Source organism: Kogia breviceps, chromosome 7 (genome assembly GCF_026419965.1).
Source record: "Kogia breviceps isolate mKogBre1 chromosome 7, mKogBre1 haplotype 1, whole genome shotgun sequence".
In the NCBI taxonomy this organism is placed as follows: Eukaryota; Metazoa; Chordata; class Mammalia; order Artiodactyla; family Physeteridae; genus Kogia; species Kogia breviceps.
In genome coordinates this window covers 106,092,155-106,119,547 of record NC_081316.1, presented here as the reverse complement: position 1 = coordinate 106,119,547, position 27,393 = coordinate 106,092,155, and the positions used below count along the sequence as shown (strand labels likewise).

General features: G+C 50.1%; 2 protein-coding genes across 6 annotated transcripts in view; one reads left to right on the top strand and one right to left on the bottom strand.

Moving 5' to 3' along the window:
• Positions 1-1,556: 1,556 nt before the first annotated feature.
• Positions 1,557-25,965, top strand: BACE1 (beta-secretase 1). The gene is made up of 9 exons (XM_059070788.2): positions 1,557-2,540; positions 15,907-15,995; positions 17,478-17,694; positions 18,175-18,312; positions 19,025-19,159; positions 20,140-20,241; positions 20,602-20,751; positions 21,014-21,185; positions 21,831-25,965. Exons 1-9 carry the CDS (start codon positions 2,289-2,291, stop codon positions 22,070-22,072), a joined length of 1,497 nt encoding a protein of 498 aa, XP_058926771.1. The 5' UTR covers positions 1,557-2,288; the 3' UTR covers positions 22,073-25,965.
• RNF214 (ring finger protein 214) overlaps positions 25,949-27,393 on the bottom strand; it is a 51,113-nt gene continuing 49,668 nt past the window's right edge. For 4 of the 5 annotated variants that reach the window (XM_059070783.2, XM_059070786.2, XM_067039000.1 and 1 more), the window contains one exon: positions 25,949-26,575. In XM_059070783.2, coding sequence (XP_058926766.1) covers positions 26,510-26,575 — 66 coding nt within the window. In that variant the 3' untranslated portion in view covers positions 25,949-26,509. The remainder of the gene's footprint in view (positions 26,576-27,393) is intronic. The other variant, XM_059070784.2, reaches the window with a different exon arrangement.

Here is a 27,393-nt window from a genome sequence, read left to right as displayed (position 1 = left end):
TTAGTTTTCTTTCCTCCCGAAAGGTAGCCAGTTGTCCCAACAGTTATTGAATAAATGTATCTATTTCCCTCTAATATGAATGCCATCTTTATCATATACAAAATTCCCATACATATATTGATCTATTGATTTTTATTGTTTAACCTGTGTCTAATCACCATATTAGTTAGGATATTTCTATCCATATTATATAATCTGCAAATAATAATCCTTTGTTTGCTAATATTTGCTCCATTTTCTCATCTTATTGAGTTAGCTAGACTGATCTAAACTATGTGGGATAAGAGTAGTGATAATGACCTTCTCTTTCCTAAGACTGACTTTAATGGTAATAACTTTAGCCTGTCACTATTATATTCTCTATGATTTTCTGTTATCTTGTTTAGGAAGTTTCCCCTTGGTTTTTCGTGGGGTTTTTCGTTTTTGTCTTTGTTTTATTTTTGGCTGCGTTGGGTCTTCTTGCTATGCGCGCAGGGCTTTCTCTAGTTGCAGTGAGCGGGGGCTACTCTTCGTTGCGGTGCGCGGGCTTCTCATTGCGGTGGCTTCTCTTGTTGTGGAGCACGGGCTCTAGGCGCGCAGGCCTCAGTAGTCGTGGCACATGGGCTCAGTAGCTGTGGTTCGCAGGCTTAGTTGCTCCGCGGCATGTGGGATCTTCCCGGACCAGGGCTCGAACCCCTGTCCCCTGCACTGGCAGGCGGATTCTTAACCACTGCGCCACCAGGGAAGTCCCTCCCCCTTGGTTTTTATCAGAAGGACTGCTGAATTTTAACAACAGCTTTCCACATTTGATAAATAATATGTTGATATAATCATATGGCTTTTCTCCTTCAAGTTATTTTAGCTCTAAAGCTTTTCGTTTTAAGCTCTTACCTATTAACATAAAGATACTTCTAGGAGTGATAACACTTTAAAGCTGACAACAGCCATTTACCCTCAGCTCACTGACAGCACAGAAATCTGGATGAGCTTGAAGATTCACAGAATCTGGGGTGGAGGTCAGGGCAGGTAGAGCACCAAAGGCACAAACGGATTCAGCTGAGAGAAGCCCCAAATGGCTCTCACCTGCCTGCAGATTGCAGGCTCCAGTGAACGCGGACTGCCCTCTGCACTTTCCCCTTTGCCCTTGCTTATTCCTTTGGCTGCGTAGAATACCCTTCTATCCCCCTTACTCTTGCTTCGCAAATCTCTGCTCTTAGAAATTCCACCGGGGCTTCCCTGGTGGCGCAGTGGTTGAGAGTCCGCCTGCCGATGCGGGGGACGCGGGTTCGTGCCCCGGTCCGGGAGAATCCCACGTGCCGCGGAGCCGCTGGGCCCGTGAGCCATGGCCGCTGAGCCTGCGCGTCCGGAGCCTGTGCTCTGCAACTGGAGAGGCCACAGCAGTGAGAGGCACGCGTACCAAAAAAAAAAAAAAGAAAGAAAGGAATTCCACCCATTCTTTAAGGTTCAAATTAAATACCACCTCCTCCCGCTGAGTCTTCCCAGACCCCCCAGACGTCCCCAAAATCCCTGCTCCTTAATTCCCCATCATTTTGTGCGGTGCATATGCATTTTATTTCACTCTGTAGACCCAGGGCCTGGCAGCGTGCCTGGCGTACAGTGGGTGCTCCAGAAATGCCCAGTGAAAGGCTGACGGAACAAGAGAGGTCTGCCACCACTCCATCCCGATGGCCCTTCCCATCCTGCCAGGGTCTTGCAGGGTGGACTCCATCTCGGCAGAGGGCATCCCAGACCCCTCACCAACCCCGGAAGCCGGGCTGCCTGCCATGGGAAGACTACACTTCCCAGCGATCCCAGGGAAAAGCGAAAACCCTTTGGCTTTGACAGCCGCTGCCACAAGTCTTTCCGTCTCCCCAGGCTGCCTGGGAGCTGGGAGCGGGATTATGGTGGCCTGAGCAGCAAACGCAGCCGTAGGAGCCCGGAGCCCCTGACCCTTCCCCGGCTGCCGCCCCGCCGGGAGGACCAGGAAAGCAGCCTCCGACCTGCCATGCCTGCCCCGCCCAGCCCCCCGGGGGGCCCGAGCCGGCCTCTCCCGGACCTCTGTTGAGGTTGGACCGCTGGCCAGATGTAGCCAGGCTCCGGATCCGTCTCCTCCCCTCCTGTCTCTCTGTGGATCTCTCCTGCCCGCTCCCCACAGCCTGGACCCAGGGCTGGCCTGCAGGCGCTGGAGCCCTGATGCCTCACCGCTCACTCTCCTGAGAAGCCACCTCCAGCACCCAGAGTTGGGGTCAGGCCACAGGGACGGTCGCGGGCTGGAGTGAGCCCAGAGCGCCCCAAGGCCAGGGCCCACCATGGCCCAAGCGCTGCCCTGGCTCCTGCTGTGGATGGGCTCCGGGGTGCTGCCTGCCCACGGCTCCCAGCCTGGCATCCGGCTGCCCCTGCGAAGCGGGCTGGGGGGCGCCCCCATGGGGCTGCGGCTGCCCCGGGAGACTGACGAGGAGCCCAGCCGGAGGGGCAGCTTTGTGGAGATGGTGGACAACCTGAGGGGCAAGTCCGGTCAGGGCTACTACGTGGAGATGACGGTGGGCAGCCCCCCACAGACGGTAAGCTTGCTGGGCCAGCCCTACCCTCCCTCCTGCACGAGCCGAGGGGAGACAGGCTGGGGGTGCAGCATGCCGGCTCCTGCTAAAATGGGCTGCACGGTGCGGGCTGGAGGGACCCTCGCCCCGAAGCCCCCCTTTCCACTTCCCTTCCCCTCACAGGCTTCTGTCTGCCCTCCCCTCTCTCTCAGTCTTACACACACACACACACACACACACACACACACACACACACACACACACACACACACACACACACACACGGCTCAGGAAGGATTTGGGGCAAGAGAAACTTGTCAATGGGGGGAGCCTTACCTGGGGAAGAGTCCAAATCACAGGGGTGCTGTGAACAGGTGTCAGCCCAGACCAAGCTTGAGTCTCCCAGCCCCACTGCTCTGGATCTTGGTCACCCAATCTTGGCATCTGGGGTTCTGACCATTGGTTCCCAGCATCTTGAGGACCAAGGAATCCTGGCATGAGTCGGACCGGCCCTCTTCTCCCCGTGTCTGAGCTGCCACAGGACAGCGAAGCAAGGTTTCCGAGTTCCCTGTGACCTCCACTCTAATCCAGAAGCCCCGGGCTGACTCTTGCCTTCCCCTGCCCCTACTTCCTCCCCAGCTTTGCATCCTGCTCTCCAGCCCCTCCCCCACGTGATGCCTCCCAAATACTGGCCAGAGGGAACTGAACTGAGTCTGGGGAAAGGACAGATCATAAACTGCATAGAGCAAAGGAGCCAGAGCCCCCTTCTAAGCATGAGACTCCCTCCTTGAGCTGATAGGTGCTCAGGGGTGGGGGATGGCAGCGACGGAGAAAACACTGCCTGCCAGCTCCCCCCATCCTTCCTGACAATCCTCCAAGGTACACTCAAGGTGGCTGGTTGGAGGTTTCACCCTCTGTACCTCTGGCCGGTAAGAGTATGCCATGAGCAGCCCTCCGCGGGGTGCTGTGGCTGCCCTCCGTGAGCATTGGCCGCCTCTGTGGGTGAGCCAGGGCACGGGTGGCAGGATGGCTCTGTGTGTGCTGGTGAGTGTCACCTTGAATCTGAGCCCGCACATCTCTGAACCACCCCCCTCCCCCTGATCTGTGTCTGGGAGGCTTGTCCTTGGGAGGGTCTGTGAAGGTGGGAGTGTGTCGCCTAAGGGTGGAGGGAACCACCACACGTCCTGGACTTCTGAACAGCTCTCACGCCGGATCCAGGGGAAAACAAGCCTCCGCTCCCCACTTACCTGATGGAAGCAAGCCTTCCGAGGTCCGCACCACCCAGGCCTACCTCCCACCTCCCAGCTGATCCAAGGCTCTGGTCTTCCCCACTTACCCCTCCTCTTGCCTAGGTACTATAAACAGTCTTGAATCAGTGTAAGGACACAGCCTGAACCCAGGCCTCTAGCAGCCTGAGCCGACAGGATGCCAGCTGTTGTCCGGGAGAAGGAGGCTGTGTGGACCTGGTTCCTAGTCCCGTTTCTGCTACCGGTGCACCATGCAGATTGTGCATAGACCCCGTGACATGGACACAGGACAGGGCTATGGGAGCAACAAGGGCTTTGGGGTCAGAGAGACCAGGAATTCCAGCTCCACAACCCACAGCTTTCCCTTTTCCCAGCTGTGTGGCCTGGGGAAAATTACATAACCTCTCTGAGGCTGTTGCCGTGTCTTTAAAAATGGGTGAAATGAGATCTCCTTTGGAAGGTGATTGTGAGGATTAACAGAGACTAGGTAGGTGAAAGCACCTAGAACGATGCACCTGGACGCACACTTGACCTTCAGTAAATGTGAAATCACTTTCTCCTAACTTGTCTGGCCACTCCTGCCTCTGCTGTGCTCCGCAAGGAAGCATTAAAAACTTGGATGTTCTGAGCCTCCATGTTTTACACATAAAACTCATAAATGGGGGATCCCATTACTGTACTTCCCTGGCCTCCTGAGATAATATGCACATCCCCCAGCCCAGAAACTGGCAGAGAGTAATTGCCCAATAAATGTCAGTTCCTTCCTGCTCCTTCCTAGGAGAAGGGAAAAGTGGGCTTCAAGTTCAGCACCAGTCCAAGGAGCCAGTGGCAGGGAGACCACAGTTAGAGCAACTCTATGAGTTGGCTTCCGGCTCCATACCCGAGCCAACGCCAGCCAGTCTGTGCTCTGTGCTGACTTGATTCTGCCCCCCGCAGTCTGCGAGAAGGATGTCCTTTCTCCCGACCCAGTGGGGTTGTTATAAGCACCAAACGAGAACGTGAAAGGCACAGTACTGTAAACGAGCAACAGTGAAACTTGGGGAGCACTTTTTATATGCCAGGCAATTCATTGCTGGTTTGGGGGGACTGACCTGCAAAGAGACAGAAAATATATTTTCTACCTCAAGAGCTTAGTGTGGAAGTGAAAGTATAAGTGATCGTACAAAAGTAATCTGCAGCAGTTGTACTCAAAGTGAGGACCCCAGACCCTTGTCATCAGAGGCAGTTAGAAATGTAAATTCTCTGGCCCCTCCCCACACCTACTAGGTCAGAACCTCAGGGGCTGTGTCTCAAGTTTGAAAAGCATTGATTTATAGCAGTACCATGAGTGAGTGCTACAGGTGTTCTTTTTTTTTTTAAATTTTTTCCATCTATATTCCTTTGATAGGGGGGTTCTTTTCTTCAGTTTATTTTTATTTATCTATTTTTTTGGCTGCACGGCATACAGCATCTTAGTTCCCCAAACAGGCATCGAACCGGAGCCCCCTGCAGCAGAAGTGCGGAGTCCTAACCACTGGACCACCAGGGAAGTCCCTATAGGTGTTCTGGAGGAGGTAAAATCGGGCAAGGCCTCGTGAAGATGTGCTGTGAGCATGGTCTTGAAGGATGGATAGGAGGGTCGAGACCATTCCCAGTGCGGAAAGGTCCTCCTGAACTACGATTGCACTTCATTTGTGTGTCCACTCCTTCCCACCCTATCCCCTGAGACCAAGCGAGGACACAGTGAATGAGAGAATGAGTTATGTGTGTTTGGGCTTATGCATGTTCGTTCAGGAGACAGTGAGAAACCCAGGCCAGCTAATGTTACAGGCTTGGGTAAATCAGATAGAACCAAGTGGCCAAAAGCCTTAAATGTCAAGCCATAAGGTTTGGGCTTTGATCTGCAGAAATAAGGAGGAAATTGAATTTATTTGTGCAGGCGAATGACAAAGAAAGCAATCTTTTAGGAAGAGGCATCTGAATTTTAGAAAGAATGGAACTGAGAGATGCAGGTGGCAGGAGGCTCTGTCACAAAGGTCCAAGTGTGGAGAGCTATGACAAGGACAGAGTGAGGCTGTGATCAAGTGGAAAAAGGAGGGAAGACCGGGATGCAAGGCTCGGTGACATTGGTGTGAAGGGTGAGGAGGAAGGTGTCAAAGATGATTTCAAGATTCCGATCTGGGATGAATTAGAACATGACAAGACCATTTGTGAGAAACTTGGCAGGAGGGGACGGTTTAGGACTATGGGTGTACAAATATATCCTTGTATTTATGGTTACAGTTTATAAAAGTTTTTAAAAATTATTTATTTTTGGCTGAGTTGGGTCTTGCTGCTGCACGCGGGCTCTTCTCTAGTTGCGACGAGCAGGGGCTACTCTTCGTTGTGGTGCGCGGGCTTCTCATTGCGGTGGCTTCTCTTGTTGCAGAGCACAGGCTCTAGGCGCACGGGCTTCAGTAGTTGTGGCACATGGGCTCAGTAGTTGTGGCTCACGGGCTCTAGAGTGCAGGCTCAGTAGTTGTGGTGCACGGGCTTAGTTGCTCCACGGCATGCGGGATCTTACCGGACCAGGGCTCGAACCCATGTCCCCTGCATTGGCAGGCGGATTCTTAACCACTGCGCCACCAGGGAAGTCCTATAAAAGTTTAAAATATATTCTACATAGACTATTTTGTTCTTTACAGTAATTCCTGCAGTATATAAAAAGGTCTTACCCTTTGCAGCTTCTAGCAGAAGAAATGGGGACTGAAAAATTAAATAATTGGCAGGTCAGTAAGCTGAGACCGTGTCTCAGCCTTGACCTCTCTACTCTTCCATACCACCTATTTGAGAAGAAGAGAGAGTTTATCAGAGATCTTGCTTCCATTCTCCTGACACCTACTCACGTCTTCCTTACTACACTTATCAGCACGTGCCACTTTTTCTGTGTTTGTTTCCCTCATAAAACACCAAGCTCTTGAGGACAATGTCTTTTATAATTAATGAATTTTTGCAGTGTTTTATTTCTCTTTGGCTAATATCTATGACAGCACCAGGCTCAGAACAGGCACCTAAACAATGTTGAGCAAATGAATAAATAAAGTGTAAGACCTTTAAATAGAACTGTTGATGGGCCACTATAAGGACAGAACTGGAGATGTTGGAGAAGGCATTTTCATTCTCTTTGCTGAAATGAAAGGATGTCATCTCATTATAACGGTATGAGCATCACCATCCAAATGCAAGCCAATAATTTAATTGTTAGGATTGAAATCTGGTGATGGTCAATTTTCAGTTTCACAAATATTTGTTGAGCACCTACTTACAAAAGAGAAGAATACGTCATAGTCTCAGCCCTTGGAGCTCTCACGATTTGGTGTGAGACACAGACCTGTAAACGCCTAAATATCACACAAGACCAAGTGCATTTGGTACAAATAGAAGAACAGTGAGTCTTGGAAGTATAAAGAAAGAAGCAGCTACTTCTGACAGAGTGTTAGGAAAGGCTTGCTAGGAAAGGTAGCATTTGAATATGGCCTAGAAAGATGACAAAGCTTTGCTATTTGGAGAGTGGGGAGAAAAAACTTCGTAAAGAGAGACGTGAACTATGCTAAGAAGCTGGAAGCTGTGATAGGGAGGCTGTGAGGCTGAGTGGGCGTTGGGTTTCATTCTGGGGGCAGCAGAGAAATGGTCTAGTGAATTTTGGTTCTGGGAAAACTACTCCAGGGTGCAGGATAACTTGGATGTTCTAGAGTCCGAGGTAAGGATTTCAATTAGGACACATGGGCCTGAAAGAAGATATAAAAGAGGAGAAGTCTTCAGAGAGCCAGCATTCACCTGTCAGGTCAACCAGGTGTTCCCTGTCCCTGGTGGGTGAGAGGGAAGAGAAGTCTCCCTCCTTTGAACTTCTCTGACTGTGTTTGCTACTGGATACACAGCAAAAGGAGTAAGCTTTTTTTTTTTTTTGCGTTATGCGGACCTCTCACTGTTGTGGCCTCTCCCGTTGCGGAGCACAGGCTCCGGACGCGCAGGCCTAGCGGCCATGGCTCACGGGCTTAGTTGCTCCGCGGCACGTGGGATCTTCCCGGACCAGGCCACGAACCTGTGTCTCCTGCATCGTCAGGCGGATTCTCAACCACTGCGCCACCAGGGAAGCCCAGGAGCAAGCTTTTAAAGCACAATATAGATTACCAAAATTCCATGTTTATTACTCTGCTTTAATTACAAGGGGCAAGGTATTAGCATGTCTGTTTTGGGGAGGAGGAAGCTGAGGCTCAGAGGGATTAAGTGGTTTGCCCCAAATTGCACAGCTAAGGAAGAACAGAGCTAGGATTCAAATCCTGGTCTTCGGATTCCAAGCCCAAATACTTGGTTCTTTCCAGCGTTCCATAGTCTGGGACATGTTGGTTGAGTTTGAGATGCCAGTGGACAATTCTTGTGGATGTATCCAGCAACCGGCTGAGAATGGGGATCTGGAAGCCAAGAGACAAGTTGGGACTGGACAGGTAGACTCAGGGGACACCTGTAGAGAGGTGCTTGCGGAAGCCAAGTTAGCGAATGAACTTGTTTGAGAGAATGGAGAGAGAAGAGGAAAACGATGAGGGAAAGAATATTGGCCGTCGACTAGGGATCAAGGGAGCAAAAGAAAATGATCAGAGAAGCAGAAAACTATGAGGATTCAGGATCTCAAAACCCATGAAGACGCCAAGTGGTTTTCCTGACCCCACCCACCCCCAGAATGCTTTTCAAACTGAGATCTGTGGGGTTCTGTAAAGGGACCTCAAGGGTGAGGGAGAGGTTAGGAGAAAGGTAAGAGGCAAGACTGTACCTTCTACCTTTCCCCTCACCAAGCCCTCCCCTGTCCCACCTGCCCCCAAATCTCCCAGAATAGGTCAGTTTTTGTTGTTTTCATACAGTGGAATTCCAGGTTTGTTTGTTTGATTGATTGATTGAGTTCTGGTACTTAAAAGGTCGAAAACCTTTGAACTCAAAGAAACACCCTCCAAGTTAGATGACCCTGAAGCCCAGCCCCAGTCAAGAGAGTTTTGGCCTCAGGCACTTGGGAGTCAACCTATAGACTGGGGTTGGGCTTCAGTTGCACGTAGGCCTCTGCTGGGACTCTTGGGCTGTCCTTTCACACCTATCTCCTGCTCCTCCTCCCCAGGTCTGGAAAGAAAAAATTCAGCTGGGAGTAGGAGAGGCATTGAGAAAGACCGTGCCCCCTCACTAAGGTAGATGATCAAGAGCCCTTCTTGGGTATCTCCAGTAAAGAGCTAAGCAAAAATTTTGGTTGAATATCCAGGAAGAGAAACATCTCTCAGGGAAGCCCTCCTACCTGCCAACTAACTTCTCTGTCTGCTGGGAGCCATCTCGCTTGGGGGGCCTGGGCAGTGGGGATTTCTGGAAAGGAAACACCATTTTCCTGGTCCTAGAGCTGCCCTGAGCTTCCCTTGGCAGGATGGGCCCAGTGGCTACCCTGTCTGCTGGCCACTGTAACCCCACTATGTACAGGCTGGATGTCTCCTTGGTTGGCCTCTCAGGTTTGGTGAACCCCGCCAATGTTCGACTCCAGCGCCTGTGGAGTTGTCACCAAATAGCACAAGGCATGACCCCTGGCATCTCCCAATGGCTCAAGCAAACAGACCTACGTGCTGAGCACAACCAGGTGCCATGGAGGAGAGTGGGCTTATGCCAGAGGTCAGCTTCATTCTCACCTGAGGACAGACTCAGAGACTATTACAGCCCCTGTAACCTGTGGATGGGACAAGATTAGACAACAGGAAGGACTTAGTGTCTGACAATGAAAAGCAGGTAGCAGTGGCTGTGATACCCTCCAAGCAGGATTTCCCAGATGGGTTCCGTGGAGGCTGAAGGTGCTAAAGAGACGCCTCGAGAACCACCACAGGGAGGGGATGGAGACAAAGAAATAAAAGCTCTCCCTAAAGCAGAGCATCTCTGCTTTTTCTCTTCAGTACACTGGGATCCCGAATGAGATCGGAAAAGGGTTCTGCTGCTTGAAAAAAAAGTTTGAAAACCATTGTCTTAGATCTTTTCTTTAAGAACAGACATATAAGCTTTTTGACCATTTGCATCATTATCTCATTTGAATAGGAAGCACCCGATAGGTATTAGTGGAGCTGGGTTTGAGCCTGGGGGAAATGGAGCATCCTGTCTAAAGGGGAAAGGCTGCCCTAGGTAAGGTCTGGGATGACCAGCCACCTTGGGATTCCTTTAAAAAAAAACAGCCCAAGATGGGGTAAGTGGCACCAGGGAGGCTGCTTGCTCCCAGGTGTTGATTGCCAGCTTCAGCCTGGAGAGCGAAGTGGAAGCAGAGGATATGTCTGAGAAAGGAGTCCATTTCCATTGGGTCAGCTGATTTGGTCAAGGTGGGAAGAGCCTGGATGGGACCCAGCTGCCAGACTCAGTTCGAGGCAGGAGCTGTGAGCTGCGCTGGCTCTCAGCCATGACCAGCTGCTGACTTGAGGTTCCTCACGTCCTTCCTTGCCCCCATCTCTCAGTCTTGGGCAAGCTCAGGTCTGGGAATGTCCACTTAGGGAAGCAGATGAAGCTAACTCAGAGGACTCCAGGACCGGCGAGTCCTGAAATCACTCCGACTGCTCTAAGAACCTGGGCGGCTACTCAATTTTGTGGGTACGGTGGGCATCCATTGCCATCGTCACCATACACAGTACCCGATTGAAAATCACCCCTGCAAGGACCCTGGGGCTGAGAACTAATAGCAAGACTCTGTAGAGTCACAGAGACCTGCAGCAAATGAGGCAATCACAGTTAAAAAAAATTGTTACGGAGCACCTACTCGGGGCTAGGTAAGAATTCGATAATCAGCACAGAAATGTGCTCCCAACCCTTGTGGAGCTCATAGTGTGTAGGACAGACAGACATTGGATAAATGATTTCAAGTTGGATGAAAGGGTAGGCAAAGAAGCACAGGTGTTCTTGAGGACCTACAAGAGGAGGAACCTAATCTGGGCTGGGGCATCAGGGCAAGACCTTTGGGAGAAAGAATGTTTAAACCACGACTTGAAAATTGAACAGAAGTTAGATGAAACAGGGAGAGAACGTTTCAAGTAAAGGAAACAGCATATGCAGAGGTGACATCATCATGCTACTGAGAAACTTGATGGTGAGAGAGGGGAAAAGTGATGAGATGGTATTTGGAGTTGACCAATGGGTGGGTAGGTGCCCCAAAGTCAAGGATCTCAGGATTTAATTCAGGTAGTTTTGTAGCAGTTATCTGATGCAGTGTAACAAACTAAAACGAGAGCCATTGTCTGTCAGGATTCTGTGGGCTGGCTGTGATTCTACAGATCTTACCTGGGTTCCTTGTGTGGCTGCATTCAGCTGGTGGGTCAGCTGGGGTCCCAACTAAGCTGGGGCTGCTGGGCCTCTTTCTCCATGAAGCCTTTCATCCTCAAGGAGGCAAGACTAAGCCTCCTCACATACAGGCTCAGGGAACGCATTCCAAGAGGCCAGTCTCCCCAGCGCACAAACACTTAACAAGCCTCTGCTTTCCTCCTCTGCTGATGTCCCATTGGTCAAAGCAAGTCACATGGCCAAGCCCAGTGTCAGTGTCAGAGGGGATCACAGCATGGCATGGATACAGGGCGTCTGATTCATTAGTGTAACAATCTACCATGTATTTCCTTTCCAAATGAGAGAGACAGGAAGGTCAAGGAGATGAAAGAGCAGACTTGGGGCTTGGTCAGAGCCAAGGGGCTCTTGTCCTAGCTTTGTGGCTTATGTGTAAGAGGGGTCAAGTTCTTACTTACACTTGGCCTCAGTTTCCTCCTCTGTGAAATGGAAGAAAGGCTCCTACATCTCAGCTTCAGCTGAAAGGCTTATACTACGAGAATATAAGGGCTCTTCCCCGGTGAACTCTGAGGCCCACACAGAAGAAAACAGACTTTCCTTTAGCAGGAAGAATTAAGAGTTAAAGTCCCCTCCCAGGGACTTCCCAGCGGTCCAGTGGTTAAGGCTACGAGCTTCCAATGTAGGGGCACAGGTTCAAACCCTGGTCAGGGAACTAAGATCCCACATGCCGCACGGCGACACACGGCAGGAAAAAAAAAAAAAAAAAAAGCCCTTTCCCAGAGGTGTGTGAAAGTGGTAAGACCCTAGCATAGGCTGCCAAGAAAGGTTGTGGATCTTAATAACTCGAGATCTTTCAGAACTGGAACAAGCTCCCATATCTCCAGGCCAATGGACAGATGACTCCTGAAGGCTCTTTTCATCCAGAAGAATCTAAGCAACTCCCATCTGCTAGTGAGAGCTGGGGCCAAGACAGGTGGGATTTGGGAACAAAGAGCTTACCCTGAACTCAGCAGCTCCACATCTGTCTCATTGCCCAAGATCTATTGCTGCAGACTCCTTCAGGGGAGCCTTGCCTGCAGGATGCAATGGGCAAGTGTGCCTTTCCCTGTGGGGCTTGTTAGCACTTCCCGTGAAGCTGCCATCCCTCAGAGGCCCCCAGGGCCATATTTGTTTGTTAAGTAATTGGCACTGACGTAGCCCTGACTCCATGCTGCAGCCCTCTGGGCATCTAAAGGCAAGCTCTACAGGGACTTCTGAGTTGGCCTGGCCCCAAGGGATGGGGAAGAAGTAAGATGGTTCCAGGACTCCGGGCTGCCTGTATCAAACCAGGGGGCCTGGTGAGAGGAAGGCAGGTCTGAGCTAGAGCCACGGCCAGGAGTAGCAAAGGAGGTGGCAAGAAATGAATACATTCAGAGACTTTTAAGAAGGTTAATTGGGCAGGACTCGTTGATGCCTTGGATGGAGATGTGAAGAAGAGGAAGGTGTTTGGATGTCTCTGAAGTTGCTGACTTTTGGAACAGTTGGATGGTGACTAATGGAGGAAACTGTGAAGAAAAAACAGATGGGCAGGACCAGGTAAGGTCAGACATGGACATCCTGAATTCGAGGTGTCTTTGAGGCAGTTCAAAGGGGAGGAAGGGGCTAGAGCTGAAAGCTCAGGAGGCATAAGGACATAGGTGGTAATTGTAGCCGCTGCCATGCATGAGATGGCCTAAGGACAGAGTAGAGCAGGAGAGGAAGAGGACCAATGCCCAGGCCTTGAGAAGTGAGCCTGCACAGTAGACAGAAGATCCTATCAGAGAGGAAAGCATGGGATAGGGTGACAGGGAAGAGTGTTTCAAGGAGGGAGGGGTCGGCAGCATTGAATGCTCCAGGGAAGTCAAGCAAGATGAGGATTGATTTGAAAATCTGTCTTTTGTATTTGGTAACACGAAGTCATTGGTAACTGTAGTAAGGGCTGTTTTATAGTGGAGGGAGGGATAGAGGCAAAACTCAGTTTGAGAATGGGTTGAGGAATGAGTAGGAGGTGAAGAAATGAAGACAGCTTGGCCGAGAACTTTGGTTGTGAAGGGAGAGGAGAGAGAGGGTAGCTGGAGGCGGATGTGAGATTAAAGAATTTTTTTTTTTTTTTTTAATGAAGAGACAAGCATTTGTAAATGCCAACAGGAAGAATCCAGATTTGGGGGTTGGGGTGTGTGTGGCATGAGGGGTGGATCCTCCTTAGGCAGGAGGAGGGATTGTGGAAAGGCAGGATGGATGGGGCATGTGGGAATGATCTTGTGGGAGGTGTGGGGGGGGTTATCTGATGGCCCCCCGCTGGGTGAAATTAGAGGGGAGGGCTCTGCTAAGGTTGGGTACATGCAAACCCTCCTCCTTCAGGCTGCCCAGGGGGCTCATGATAGAAATGTTGGAAGGACAGGACCAAAATCACTTCTCTCGGAAGCAGGATCACAGTGCAAAGGGCAAATAGACAGAAGGACATTTGCTCAGGAGGAAGTGGCAACTGTTTATTTTGCTTTCCCTTTTTTGTGTGAGTGGAGGGTGGAGAGGAGGCGGCAGAGAGAGCAGTGGTGGCCTGAATTCCTGGTATTGGGGCTGGGGGTTTAAAGAGAGGGCAACGGGAGGGGAGGGGTCATTCCTTCCCCGGCTGGACCCCCTTGGGGGCGGAGTGGGGAGAACTTCCTCAGGTGAGGCAAAAGGCTGGAACTGGAAGGGCACCAGGACCAATGGGCCCGCGGGCTGGGGAGGGAGTGGCCCGCAGAGAGGGCTCCTCCCGTACAGGATAGAGAGGAGTGGGGAGGAGGGGTCCTGGACCAGCCGAGCCAAGCCCCCAGATAAAGCTCCATTCCAGTGTCAAAGGTGGTTGGATTCTCCTAGAGCTGGCCAGGTACACACACTCCAGGCAGTCCCCCATACAGCCACCGGCATCAGCACTGTGGAGGAGACCCTCTTTCTTTGGGGGCCAGTGATAGCAGGGGCGCCTGTAAGCCTGAGGCCAGCCGTGGCGCGGAGACCAGAGTCCTGGCAGGTGGGAGAGCGGGTTCTGGGGAGTGGGTGGGTGAAGAAGCCTTTTTAATCATTAACCTGGCTGATTGAAATCTGAACTGCTGTGCCTCTAGCTCTATTGATTCTCTGAAAGCACGGCATCTGGGGCCTGTGGCTGCTTAGACACGGGGGAGAGGGACACTGGGGAGAGGGAGGGGAGGGAAATGGGAGCCAGGCCAGGAGTGGGGGCTGGGAAGGAGGTAGGAGGCAGGGTCAGAGAGCTAGGGGACAGTGGCCAAGGGGAGGCCAGGAAGTCTGAGCGGCCGCTGGGGGAGGTGCGATCAGCAGACCTACCAGGGACCACTGAGAGCAGGAAGGAGCCGGAGGAGCCGGCAGAGGGGACGAAACACAGTGACCTGCCCTATGTGACAAGGTCAGAGCCTGCAGCAAGGCCAAGGTCAGCTGACTTCACTGCACTGAGGAGAGGTGATGCCGAAATGGAGGGCCCTGACTGAGGTCAAGGGAGAAGCTGAGGTGAAGGACACACAAGTGGGCAAGAGAGGATTCACTTGGGCTTCCCTGGTGGCGCAGTGGTTAAGAATCCGCCTGCCAATGCAGGGGACACGGGTTTGAGCCCTGGTCCGGGAAGATCCCACATGCCGTGGAGCAACTAAGCCCGAGTGCCACAACTGCTGAGCCTGTGCTCCACAATAAAAAAAGCCACCGCAGTGAGAAGCCTGCACACAGCAATGAAGAGTAGCCCCCACTCGCCGCAGCTAGAGAAAGCCCGCGCATAGCAACGAAGACCCAACACTGCCAAAAATAAATAAATAAAATAAATAAATTTATTTTTTTAAAAAAGAGAGAGGATTCACTTTATGGATTACTGTGTTTTTGAGGACAGGGGCCTTCCCTTTTTGCCTTTGAGGATATAGGAGGCATCAAAAAATGGCTGACCGGCTGAGGAGGGGTGAGGCCATCTCAGGAGGAAGGAGGACAAGGTAGAAGAGATGTAGAAGGAGCTGCACAGAAGGAACAGCAAGACAACACCTGTCCATCTTCAATGAGCCAAAACCAGGGCCCCGAGGAGATGGCTTTTCACCAGGACCTCATACAGGGCTCCTGGCTACAGTCCCACTATTTCTGACAGTGGGACTCGTAGGTCTGTGTCACCTCTGAGACAGAAGGGGGGGCCCTTCATGGGGAGCCACATTCTGGCAGCCAAGGTCAGAAACACGTGGGCCTCAACATGCCACTGTGGTTCCCACTGCGCCCCTGGTCAGTGCCAGCTCCTAGAATAGCTCGTCTCTGAGCTGGAGGGGGATAAGCCAGGCTGCCTGCCGGTGATGTGCTTCCCAGGAGAACCAGAGAGGAGGGAAGGGGCAAGCTCTGCAGGCAGACTGGGCCAGTACAGAGTGAGGAAGGACATCTGCAGGTAGAGAGAAATAGGAATGGAAACACACACACACACACACACACACACCGTCACCCAGTGCAGTTATATGGCTCTGATGACATAGAAAATGTTCCAACACACACACACACACACACACACACACACACACACACACCCGTCACCCAGTGCAGTTATATGGCTCTGATGACATAGAAAATGTTCCAATTCGGCAGAGAAAACAAAAGCAGACACAAGGTTTCTGAGGCCATGCTGAGGGCGGCACAGGACCCCATGTTCTGTCTGTGGTCGTGGTACTAGCAGGGCCAGCCTGTCCAGTCCTGCATCTGGAAGCTTCACCCTGGACACTACAAAGGAAAACTACATAGCCGGGGCATGGGGAGGGTACAGGACAATGAAGGGAGTGAGTTCAGGCCTCCTGTCCTAACATCCTTCTCTCCCTTTTCTCTGACAGCTCAACATCCTGGTGGACACAGGCAGCAGTAACTTCGCAGTGGGGGCCGCCCCCCACCCTTTCCTGCACCGCTACTACCAGAGGCAGCTGTGAGTGCGGGGAGAGCAAGGCGGAAGGCTCTTCCCAAGGAACCAGAGCAAAGGAGGCTCGGGGGAGGGCTGCAGGGAGAAGAACCAGCTCCACAGAGCCTTTCTTCCTGCTGGGGAGGAGGGAGGGAAAAGAAGGCAACAGTGACCAGAAGAGAAGAGTGGAGGGGCTGGAGGGTTGAGGAGGTAAACTATGGGAAGGGTAAGTTGAGAGGCAGCCAGGAAGTGCTTCCTGGGGGAGGGAAAGCAGGAAGGAGAGCAGCCCCAAAGCTCCCAGTGCAGTCTCGAGGTCTCCTTCTCTCTGCCTGAATTGGGAGGCCCAGGGACTCCAACCCACACCCCTCAGTGGCTCTGGTTTTCTGACACCACCACCTAAGTCTAGGCTGAGCGGGCTGCAGTGACAGCTCCCTTCGCTGTGTCCTCGCCTGGGGGCTACTACTCTCGGTGGCTTTGCACGGTTCAAGGAAGGGAAGGAAGAGCCTTCTAGGGCCCCACTGCCTGGCCTGATATCAGGGACTGAAAGCTTCCCTGCCTCCCAGGAGTTCCAGCAGCTGGACTTAGCTAACAGGTGGGAGGGAGGGTGGAAGTGGGGTTTTAAGGTAACAGAGGCAGTGAGGGATGATCTGGGAGCCCCTGTAACAGAAAAGCAGGAAGTGGAGAGAGGCCATCTAATGTCTGAGGCGTATCTGTGTGTGAAAACACGTGAGTCGAGACTGACACCCCATTCTCGGACTTCTAGGCAAATGCCAAAGGTGCCTTCTTAGGTCCCTTGCCCTTTAACTTCCCTATCTAAAGAAAGTAGTCAGGGAAGGGGGGCATGGCCAGGGTCCATGAAAGGGAATTCATTCCAGCTCCTTGTCTGTGTCCCATCACTGCCCCCGTCACACACACCAGCCCTGGTCAGAGGCGTGATTCCACACAGGTGGGGGTGACACATGGTGATGAGCATGTTTCTCCCGAGTGGTGTGTCTCGCCAGCTCGCCCTGCTGAGGTGCTCGTGCAAACTCCTTCCTTGGAAGAATTTGCTGAAGAGGTTCCACACTCACCCGCTTGGTACTTTCTCTGCCACTGAGATGGTACCACTGGGTCCCAAGGCAGCAAAAGAGTCAATGGCTCCTTTTCTTTAAGAGCGTGATAAGGTCAGGGGGCGGGGGGTGGGAGATGCCAGCTAGCTGTCCCTTCGGCAGCAGCAGTCACAATACACAAAGCCTAGACTTGTTCTTCCAGGGCCTGAGCTCCAGATCTAGGAATACGAGCTATGGACACAGGAGAGCGAGCCCCCGAGACAGCTCCCCACGTCTGTCTGCAAGGTCACTTATTCTATTCCCGGTGAAGGATCTATGGATGTTCTGTTGAGCAGCCTGACAGCATCTTGTCTTATGTCGATGACCGAGATGAGATTAGCCATCTGGGAGTGCGTTAGATGCTGGCTCCCCGTACCAGCTGTGGTTACGAACCCAACAGATCTCTGCCTGCTTTGCACAGGTCCAGTACATACCGGGACCTCCGGAAGGGCGTGTACGTGCCCTACACCCAGGGCAAGTGGGAGGGGGAGCTGGGCACCGACCTGGTGAGCATCCCCCACGGCCCCAACGTCACCGTGCGTGCCAACATCGCTGCCATCACTGAATCAGACAAGTTCTTCATCAATGGCTCCAACTGGGAGGGCATCCTGGGGCTGGCCTACGCTGAGATCGCCAGGGTGAGAGTAACAAGGCCTAGCCCTAGACACTCTGCCTGAACGTTGCACACTGCATGCTACACGGGGACGGAGTTGCGGGAGAGAAGGGGAGGGAACTGAATAAGGGAGGGAAACAAATCAGTTTGAAGAATTACTTTACAGGGGGATAGGGTGGCAGTCTGCATTTCATCCCTGCAGAGGGCAGAGCTGTGGTGACAGGTAGAGGAACAGGCTATCTTTTCTATTGACGCTAAGATCTTTAAGAATAAGAGAGGCCCCTGTAACTCTGAAACAGGTTGAGCAGCTGGGGATCAACGATCCTACAGATCTTTCCTGGTTGCCTTGCCAGTGTGTCTTGCTGTCCCTCTCTCCACCAAATCTCAGTACCTCAGGATGGTCTCTCCCAAGGAACATCCCCCAAGTTTTGCTTTTGCCCTCCCATTCCTCTTTCCACCAGGGCCCTCTGTGCGAGGATTCACTCCTTGTCTCTCTCTGTCACAGCCTGACGACTCCCTGGAGCCGTTCTTTGACTCGTTGGTAAAGCAGACCCACGTGCCCAATCTCTTCTCCCTGCAGCTCTGTGGTGCTGGCTTCCCCCTCAACCAGTCGGAAGTGCTGGCCTCAGTTGGAGGGAGCATGGTGAGTAGGCCCTAGGAGAGTGGAGGTCCTGGCACTGTGCAGAGGCGTGAGTACCTGCTGCCTCCCTACCCTCTGGGGCTACACCACAGCCTTGGGCTCCACTACTGAGAATCAAGAGAAACCTCTTGATGTTCCCCCCCTCCATTTTTCTTTTTCTACCCTTTTCTTCCTTGCATTATTCCAGAAAGGCCTTGAGGCTCCTATGGTGAACTTGGAAAGGATGACAGATGATTAGGAAAATTTCAAAGGAAATGAAAATAAGGCCTCTCAAATCAAGACTATTCAGTCTGATGATCAGAAGGCAGAGATGAAAGGAGTTTAAAAGTCTATTTATTAATTCCTTTAGGACAACTGGTGAATGGTTCTCTATCTCCAACAAGCAGAGAAGATAAAACTTACAATAGAAGCAAATTATCATTCACTCAACGTTTATTATGCCAGTTTAGGTTTTAAATAACTTTATACCAAGGGCTGTGTGGAACAATTCTGAAACAATGAAAAATCCTGGAAAGTCTTTTCCCCTGAACACATCCTTAACACATTTAAGAAAGTATCAATCGCTTTAGGGCGTGGTTTGACTAGAAGCAGGAAGATGAGAAAGGTGCATAGAGTGCCTTGCCACCCCAGAAGTGACTGATCCTATTGCTTGCCCTCTGGGTGACTTGTTGCCCTTCTGTGTTGGCACACGGGTACTGGCTCTTTTTCTCCCTAGATCATCGGGGGTATCGACCACTCACTGTACATGGGCAGCCTCTGGTACACACCCATCCGGCGGGAATGGTATTACGAGGTGATCATTGTGCGGGTGGAGATCAATGGACAGGATCTGAAAATGGACTGCAAGGAGGTACTAAAACCTGGGGGAAGCAGGGAGAGGCAAGGGGGAGGCAACATCGTGTGAGGCCAGACCCCGGGTTATGAGGCTGGGAGGATGAGGCTGAGGTGCAGGACCTGCAGGAGGGTTGGGGGCTGAGCATGGAACAGCAAGGTGCTTAATGGTCACATGGCGGGACCTGAGGTTTGGGGCTAGGGACTGGCTTAGCACTTTCCCAGAGGCTCCGTGGCATATGGTCTGGTATGGAAAAAAAGCACATCTGGACTCCAGTCACTGCCTTGCTTTATGACCTTGGGCAAGTCATCCGCGAGGCAGTGTGACATGACGTAGTAGAAGAGTCTGGCTTCGGAGTAAGAAAGATCTGGGTTTCTAGCTCTGCTCTAGCTATGTGTCCTCAGGCAAGTTACTATTTTGTGTTTCAGTTTTCTCACCTGCAAAACAGAAGTAAAAACAGCTTTTCCAAAGACTGTGGTGGAAATAGAGAAAGTGAATAAAGTGTTTATCCCAGTGTTTGACACACAGCAAGACCCAATAAATGGCAGTTAAACTATTTGGGTGTTCTTTACCTAGATTCTTCATGTATGTTAAATTAGAACCGATACAAATGTATTATGAAAATTTCAAAGCATTATACAAGGTATTTTTATTTTCAAGATTTAGAGAATGTCTACCCACCCAAGATAATAAGAGTTAACATTTATTGAATGCTTCCTATGTGCAGGGCACAATTCTAAGCACTTCAAATATATTAATTTATTTAATGCTTAAAATAACTCTTTGAGGTAGGTACTATTATTATCCTCATTCTACAGATGAGGAAACTGAGGCACAGATGTTAAGTAACTTGCCCAAGGAGATCCACCTAAGAAGTGGCAAAGCCAGGATGCCAACCCAGGAAGGACCCCAAGCAGTCAGCCTCACCCCTCCAATTCTGGCCAAAGCCTGGCATCAAAAAGGCTTTTGACGTTCTAACCCTCTCTTCTCCCTCTTAGTACAACTATGACAAGAGCATCGTTGACAGTGGCACCACCAACCTTCGTTTGCCCAAGAAAGTGTTTGAAGCTGCTGTCAAATCCATCAAGGCAGCCTCCTCGGTCAGTGGGACTAAGGACAGGGGTACAAGAGATGACAGAGTGTCACAGGAAGTCTGTGAGAGGCACGTTCCTCCACAAGAGCCAAGATGTCTACCCTTAGATCCCTCTACTTAGGTCTCTTAAAAAACGGTTCTCTGCTGTGGGACTCAGCTTGCTCAGCATACAATCCCCCAGCCCAAAGTTTTGGCCTTACTCTCTTGCTCTCTTCCTCTAATCCTTGGGTTTCAGGTGACCTTTCCCCAGTTTGGACATTTCATGGAAAAGCAAGTAAAGGGCCCAGTAAGTGTTATCTGAAAATGGGAGAGGCGAGATGGTGAAAGAGGCCGTTTCCTCATCTTTATCCTTTTCTCATCAACACAGACGGAGAAGTTCCCAGACGGTTTCTGGCTCGGGGAGCAGCTGGTGTGCTGGCAAGCAGGCACCACCCCGTGGAACATTTTCCCAGTCATCTCACTCTACCTAATGGGTGAGGTCACCAATCAGTCCTTCCGAATCACCATCCTTCCACAGGTATGTCCCTGGCCTGAATCAGTGGGATCCCAGGACAAGAACAAAGGATATATTGAGAAAGAGTGAGCAGGCATGGCTTCTTAGACCTTGGAAGACAAAATAGATGAGGATACGGTGGTAAAGGGCTCTGGGAAAAACCAGCCGCTCGGAGCTCAGGGCTGGCAAAGGGAAAGGCAGCCTAAGGGCATCGATACCAAGAAGGCAGAGATGGGGTGAAGGATGGAGGAAGACATACTCTCACTCTTTGATTGCTTATCCTTAGCAATACCTGCGGCCAGTGGAAGATGTGGCCACGTCCCAAGACGACTGTTACAAGTTCGCCATCTCACAGTCATCCACGGGCACTGTCATGGGAGCTGTTATCATGGAGGGCTTCTACGTTGTCTTTGATCGGGCCCGGAAACGAATTGGCTTTGCTGTCAGTGCGTGCCATGGTGAGAGCGCCAGGGACGAGGGTGTGGGGTTAGTCTATCCACGTTCTCCCTGTCCAGCGGTGAGGGTACCCGGGCCCCTGTCACTCTGGGAGGGAGTGACAGTTGCCTCAAGCCAGAGTCCACGAGTTGTGGAAAAGCTAGTGTTGGTGCTTGTGCTTTTTTTGTATCGGCTGGCATGCTGACCCCTGCCTGGACTGGCGGCCTCTGTTGGAGACCCAGAACAGCAAGAGCTGCCTCGGCACCTTGGGAAGCTCTAGATCCAAGGGTGGCAGGCTGGGCCTATAGTGACCCTGTCAGCTGCCGTATGCCGAGGTTGAATGCTACTGGCAGGGTCTTGCAACTGAATTTCAGCAGAAGCAGGTGAGTTTACTAGGTATATGTAGGGCTGGCTTTTTGGTCAACTTAGAATGACTGACTTTTAGGTATTCCTATTGGACAGGTAGACAGGAAAGGGTTGTTGTCCCCAATGACCTGGGAGGAGAGCCTTGCCTCCACCTAACAACGGCATTCTGTCCTGCTCCTAAATATCTCCCAGGAGGGAGATTCTACGGCCTCCTCAAGGGCTGGTTTCAAGGCCTGTCCCGGGAAGTTCTGTTGGGTGTGTAATCCAAACTGCTCCGTGACTCACATCTGCCCTTTCTCCAGTGCACGATGAGTTCAGGACAGCAGCGGTAGAAGGTCCTTTTGTCACCCTGGACATGGAAGACTGTGGCTACAACATCCCACAGACAGATGAATCGACCCTCATGACCATAGCCTATGTCATGGCTGCCATCTGCGCCCTCTTCATGCTGCCCCTCTGCCTCATGGTGTGTCAGTGGCGCTGCCTCCGCTGCCTGCGCCATCAGCATGATGACTTTGCTGATGACATCTCCCTGCTGAAGTGAGGAGGCCCACGGGCAGGAGAGAGAGATCCCCCTGGACCACATCTGGTGGTTCGCTCTGGTCACAAGGAGGAGGAGACACAGATGGCACCTGTGGCCAGAGCACCTCAAGACCCTCACTCACCCACAAATGCCTCTGCCTTGACAGAAAAGGAAAAGCTGGCAAGGTGGGTTGCAGGGACTGCACCTGTAGGAACCAGGAGAGGGAAGAAAGAAGTGCTCTGATGGCGGGAATACTCTTGGTCACCTCAAACTTGAGCTGGGAAATTCTGCTGCTTGAAACTTCAGCCCTGAACCTTTGTCCACCATCCCTTTAGATTCTCCAACCCAAAGTATTCTTCTTTTCTTAGTTCCAGAAGTAAGGTGACCCCAGTGTGTGTCTCTGCAGTATCCTAGCAGAGAAAGGGCCAATCTTGTTTCCCTGCTGGCCATAGTCAGTGGGAACGGACGCACCATTTGTTTGCTTTAGAGATAGGGACTGTAGAGACAAGCCTATAACATTGGTGCAAAGACTGCCTCTTGAATTAAAAAATAATTTACAAATAATTTGTACAAATACTTTGTACAAATGGGGGTGGCTGGACAAGGAGAAGGAGAGGGAGTGCAAAGACAGGGAAGCTGGGATCAAAGCGAGGCAAGGCCAGAACATGACCGCTCGCCAGTCCCAGTTTTAGACGGCATCTCCAAGATAGAATCCCATCTTCTAAGATGGGCGTTGCTTCCCAATGTCTTCTTTTCTGTGGTTGCAGCCTGACCAAAAGTGCGATGGGAAGGAGGGCTTCTCTAGCCAAAAAGCTCTTTTTAACTCTCTTAAAGGAAAAGTGCCCACTAAAAGGTTCCATCTAACAAATGAATTTCTACCTTATTAATTCCTTGTCCCTACCTGAACCTTCTACTCTACACGTGACAGGTAGCACTGAAACATCCCCAACCCTGGAAGCCCCAGGTGCCCTATGGGAAAGCAGCTGGAATAGAGCAAATATAACAGGGCTGCACTTCGTCTTCCTGGCTACCTGTTCACACACACACCCCCAGTCCTATTCCTCCAGAGCTTTGTAGCTGAGGTGCTAAGAATAGATAGGAGACCTCTCCTATCTAATCCTTGAAAGCAGACTCCTGAAGATTCATTCAACAGGTATAGAGTTGACGCCCTATACCCCCTGCCTGGATTTCTTCCTGTTCAGCTGTAAGTGGTAGTAAGACCTTGACATAATACAGAGCAGTTTCATTGCCTTCTCCCTGTCTCTAAGGTCTCCCTCATTTATTTGGCTAAGGCATCCCACAGTGGCACTAGTATTATACCAAGAATGTCAGGAACACAGGGCTTTCTGGCTCCACCAGCATCGCATTCAGTATCAAGGCTGCGTGGAAAAAGGATGACAGCCTCTGGGCTTCCTAATTCCCTTCACCACAAGAGCCCCTCGATGGAGGCCATCTTTGCCCCTATCCTGCTCTTTATTCCCCGCTCCTAATAGTACTTGGGTACCCAGGCTGGTTCTTGGGCTAGACAGTGGGGACCAAGTTCATTTCCTCCCTATCAGTTCTAAGCCAGTCGACTATGATACCAGTGTTAATGGGAACAGCTGAATTTTCTTACTATTCCACTGGATCCTATTCCTCTCTGGTCAACACACTGCTTCCAGGTATGGGACCCGCACAGTGTAGAATTACCTGATGAGGGAAAGGGAAATACAAAGAGGGCCTCTGGAGATCCCGGCCTCAGCCAGCTGCCCGCAAGCCATAAACCAATAAAACAAGAATACTGAGTCGCAGTTTTTTATCTGAGTCCTCTTCATTCCCACTGCACTTGGTGCTGCTGTGGCTGACGGGGAACACCCCATAACCACAGAGACTGACAGGAAGACTGGAGACTGTCCACTTCCAGCATAGAACTTACTGTGTAAATAAACTTCCAGAATTGCTACCGTGAAATGAAAATGCCACATTCCACTTTATCATTTTGACCCATGTTGGGGAAAACTGGCTTTTCCCCAGCTCTTTCCAGGGCATAAAACTCAATCCCGTCCTTAGTAAGTCTCATTGTCCTATTTTTTTCTTTGAAAGAGAAAACTTGTACTTATTTTTCTTTTAACAATTTCTTCCTTTCTACCCTGAAACCATGAACTCTAAAGTGTAAAAAGAAAATCTAGACAACAGCTTCTTCCTTGTAAAAATATGTATTCTATATTTCTATTTTTAAATTCTATGCCAGAAAAATGACTGTCCCATCTCCACTCCCTGCATCAGGGGCCTTCCCCGGGGGTCTGCACAGCTTGTACCAGTGCAGGCCAGTGGACAGAGGGAAAAGGGAGAACAAGGGTGGCCAAAACTTAACTGTTGCTTTCGGATTGATCCTGAATAAGAAAGAGCAAAGAGCGACGATGAGTCCCGGCCCCCATGCACACCCTCCACCACACTGTCTTCCTGCTGCGGCTGGTTCCCAGGGGCTTTCACTAGGAAGCAGTTAAGCCTCCCATCCCCTCCTTTTTTCTCTTTACCCCTTTGGTGTCAAAGATTTGTGGAAAAGAAACAGGTTATTTTTTAGACCCAATTCTAATTTCTAAATTTTCATTGGATACTGAAAAATACGGCAAGTGGCCCAAAGGCTGCTGCAAAGTTGAGGGGAGATAAAATCTTTAGATTACAAGATAAAAAATGAGTCCCCCCCCACCAAATGAAAAGAACAAAGGAACTGGTCTTCCATTTTGCCACATTCCCTGTTCATGATGGCTACCAAACTGGAGTCATTAATATTTCATTAACCAAAGAAAGTGGGTCATCTGACCTCTCCAGTGGGGAAGTACTCAGGCCATTTCCATCACCCTACAAGATGCCAAGGAGATCCCAGGAAACCCATTTCCTTACACTGTTGCCAGTCAATAAACCAGGACAAGTAAGACCAGAGAAGAGAAAGAGTATGTTCATGAGCTGATAGGCAAGGATGAAAGACAAGGAAGAGTAACATAAACAGAGAAGAGAGAATTATTTGGCTCTGAAAGGAAAAATCTTTGCTACCCTCATATGTACTACTACTGCGAGTAAGCATTTCCAGGTCCCAGAATGGGAAAAATTCACCTGTTGGTAATATAATAATATCCTTTCCTGGAGCTAATTTTTTTTATTACTGCTTAGTTTTTACTTGTTTAATTCCAAAAAAGAAGGGAGCTGAAGCCACTTCCATTAGGAGTAAAGATAAAGCGATAGGAAAGGATTCAAAGCTCTAACAGAAACACAGCTTTCCCAGGTATAAATGTAGAAACTGGGTGCTCAATAAGCAGAGGTGAAAAAATGACCTAGTTCCAGACAGCTATCCACAGAACAAATGACTTATAAACTTGAAATCTAACCTCCCTTCTTCATAGCACTTTGGTCTCCATTTTTCCCAGGACAGGAAGCATGTCCCCCATAGCTTTCTTGCTTCAAAAGTTCAAACCCATATCCCAAGATCATCCTGAAAGGAATTTTGCACAGACATCTCCTCACCCCAGTGCCTGCCTGGAACTCACCCAAGGTCACCAAACAACTTGGTTGTGAACCAACTGCCTTAACCTTCAAGGGGAGAGGGGATAGCTAGACTAGAAGACCAGAAGTGAAGGGGAAGCGGTGAGGACTTCACAAGGTTGGTCTGTGAAAGCTTGATCAGAAGCCAAGTCAGTGGTGGAAAGGGATGGCTTGGCCCAGGAAAGACCTGTGGGCTATGATAGTTTCTAAAGAGATGACTATCCAGGAAGTAGGGTGGAGAGAAGTTTGTGGGAGGCATGGGGGAAATGGGACCTGGTCATGTTGTTATTCTTGGACTGTGAATTTTGCTGATGTAAACAGACTATTCTGTAAACCTAATGTCTATGTACAAATAATGAGTGTTAACACAGTAAAATGTTCAACGAAAAATCAAACTATCAGGGTTATATATTTTTTCCTCAATCAGTCTCATTTTCTCCATTTGGAGTAGAGGGGCTGGAATAGCACTGAGGCTTCTGGAGGCTTCCAATAAGCAAGGCATCTGGCTGGACAGCAGGTGAGCACCAGGGTTCAAATCGGCACACATGGGCCTTAAGAAAATGGACTAGAGGCTGAGCCAAATCAGAGCAGGGTGGCCTTAGAGCAAGAGCAGCTTCCTAGATGGTTTTTATATTGTATCTGAAAACAGCCCTAGGCAGGAATATCATAACTTCAAGGCCAAATTAAATACCATCTTACCTACAATCTGCATACCCCAGAGGAACTGCAAGGTGAGGGGGACAGACCATTTCTGCATAATATACATACTTTCATTTACGAACATCTGGATACAGACTTTCTATACACACATTTCCTATATAATAAAAATGTACATGGCATGAGTATATGTCACTGTATAAATATAGAGTTTTAGAAATCTTGAACCCGCGCTTCCTGTTCACATCAGTTTCTCCTCTTCTTCCTCCTCAGTCAGGTCCGTCATTTAAGAGTTGGACAAAAGGGACAAGTGTCATTTGTGTTGGTCTGGGCCCAGAATTTGATACACTGGAAAGAAAGAAAGACACACCTCAGGTTGATCTGGAAAGATGGAGGGAAGGAGGGGAGAGAGCACTGTGAAGGTTCAACAGGTCTAAGGGATGTTTACTAAGTCAGAAAAGCTCACTGAGGGACTGGAAGGGGTGCTTCACTGGCTTTTACCACCAGAAGAGTCTTCAGAGTGGGTGAACCTGATCTTGTTTTACAGGGAACATTAAAAATCAGCTCATAATAGTGTGAAGCTGCTTCTGCTGACTGTCTATAGGTTTGCTCCTTCTTACCACCCATTTAGCCTGAGATGAGCTTCCAGCTCCTAATACCCACAGCCTTCAAATCTTATTCAGGATTTTCCCTTACCAAGAATTTAGATATAAATTCAGTTTCTACCTCTTAGAAAACCAAAATGAACAAAACAAAATAGTAAAAAAAAAAAATCATCCCTGGTGCTAAGAGATTTAACTCTGTCTGGTACCATCATAAAAGACAGGAATAACCTGTCAGTTTGTGAAGCTAATCTCTAATAGATCAGCCTTCCAACTATTTTATTAATGGAGTTACTAATCTCATATTCAGGTTCCCTATTCCATTCCTCTCATCTAAGCAAAGTCTCTTGGCAATGGTACATCTGAAACAATGGTTAGATATGTATATCTTATTGTCAATTTTCTAAGACAGTGACTATCAGTGTTCTAGTATGAACTGTTTATCCAGTCCAGTCCCCTACAGAGAATGGGGCAGAAGGAAGTTGGGAGAGCCTAGCTGCCAGTATTCTGAATTCTGCTGATATTTAAGCCACGATTTACTGAAAACCTTATGTTTAGATATTA

Coding starts and splice junctions, on each gene's coding strand:
- BACE1 (XM_059070788.2), top strand. CDS start 2,289: ATGGCCCAAGCGCTGCCCTGGCTCCTGCTGTGGATGGGCTCCGGGGTG. Junction 18,313..19,024: donor CCTCAGTTGGAGGGAGCATG/GTGAGTAGGCCC, acceptor TTTTCTCCCTAG/ATCATCGGGGGTATCGACCA. Junction 20,752..21,013: donor GAATCACCATCCTTCCACAG/GTATGTCCCTGG, acceptor GCTTATCCTTAG/CAATACCTGCGGCCAGTGGA.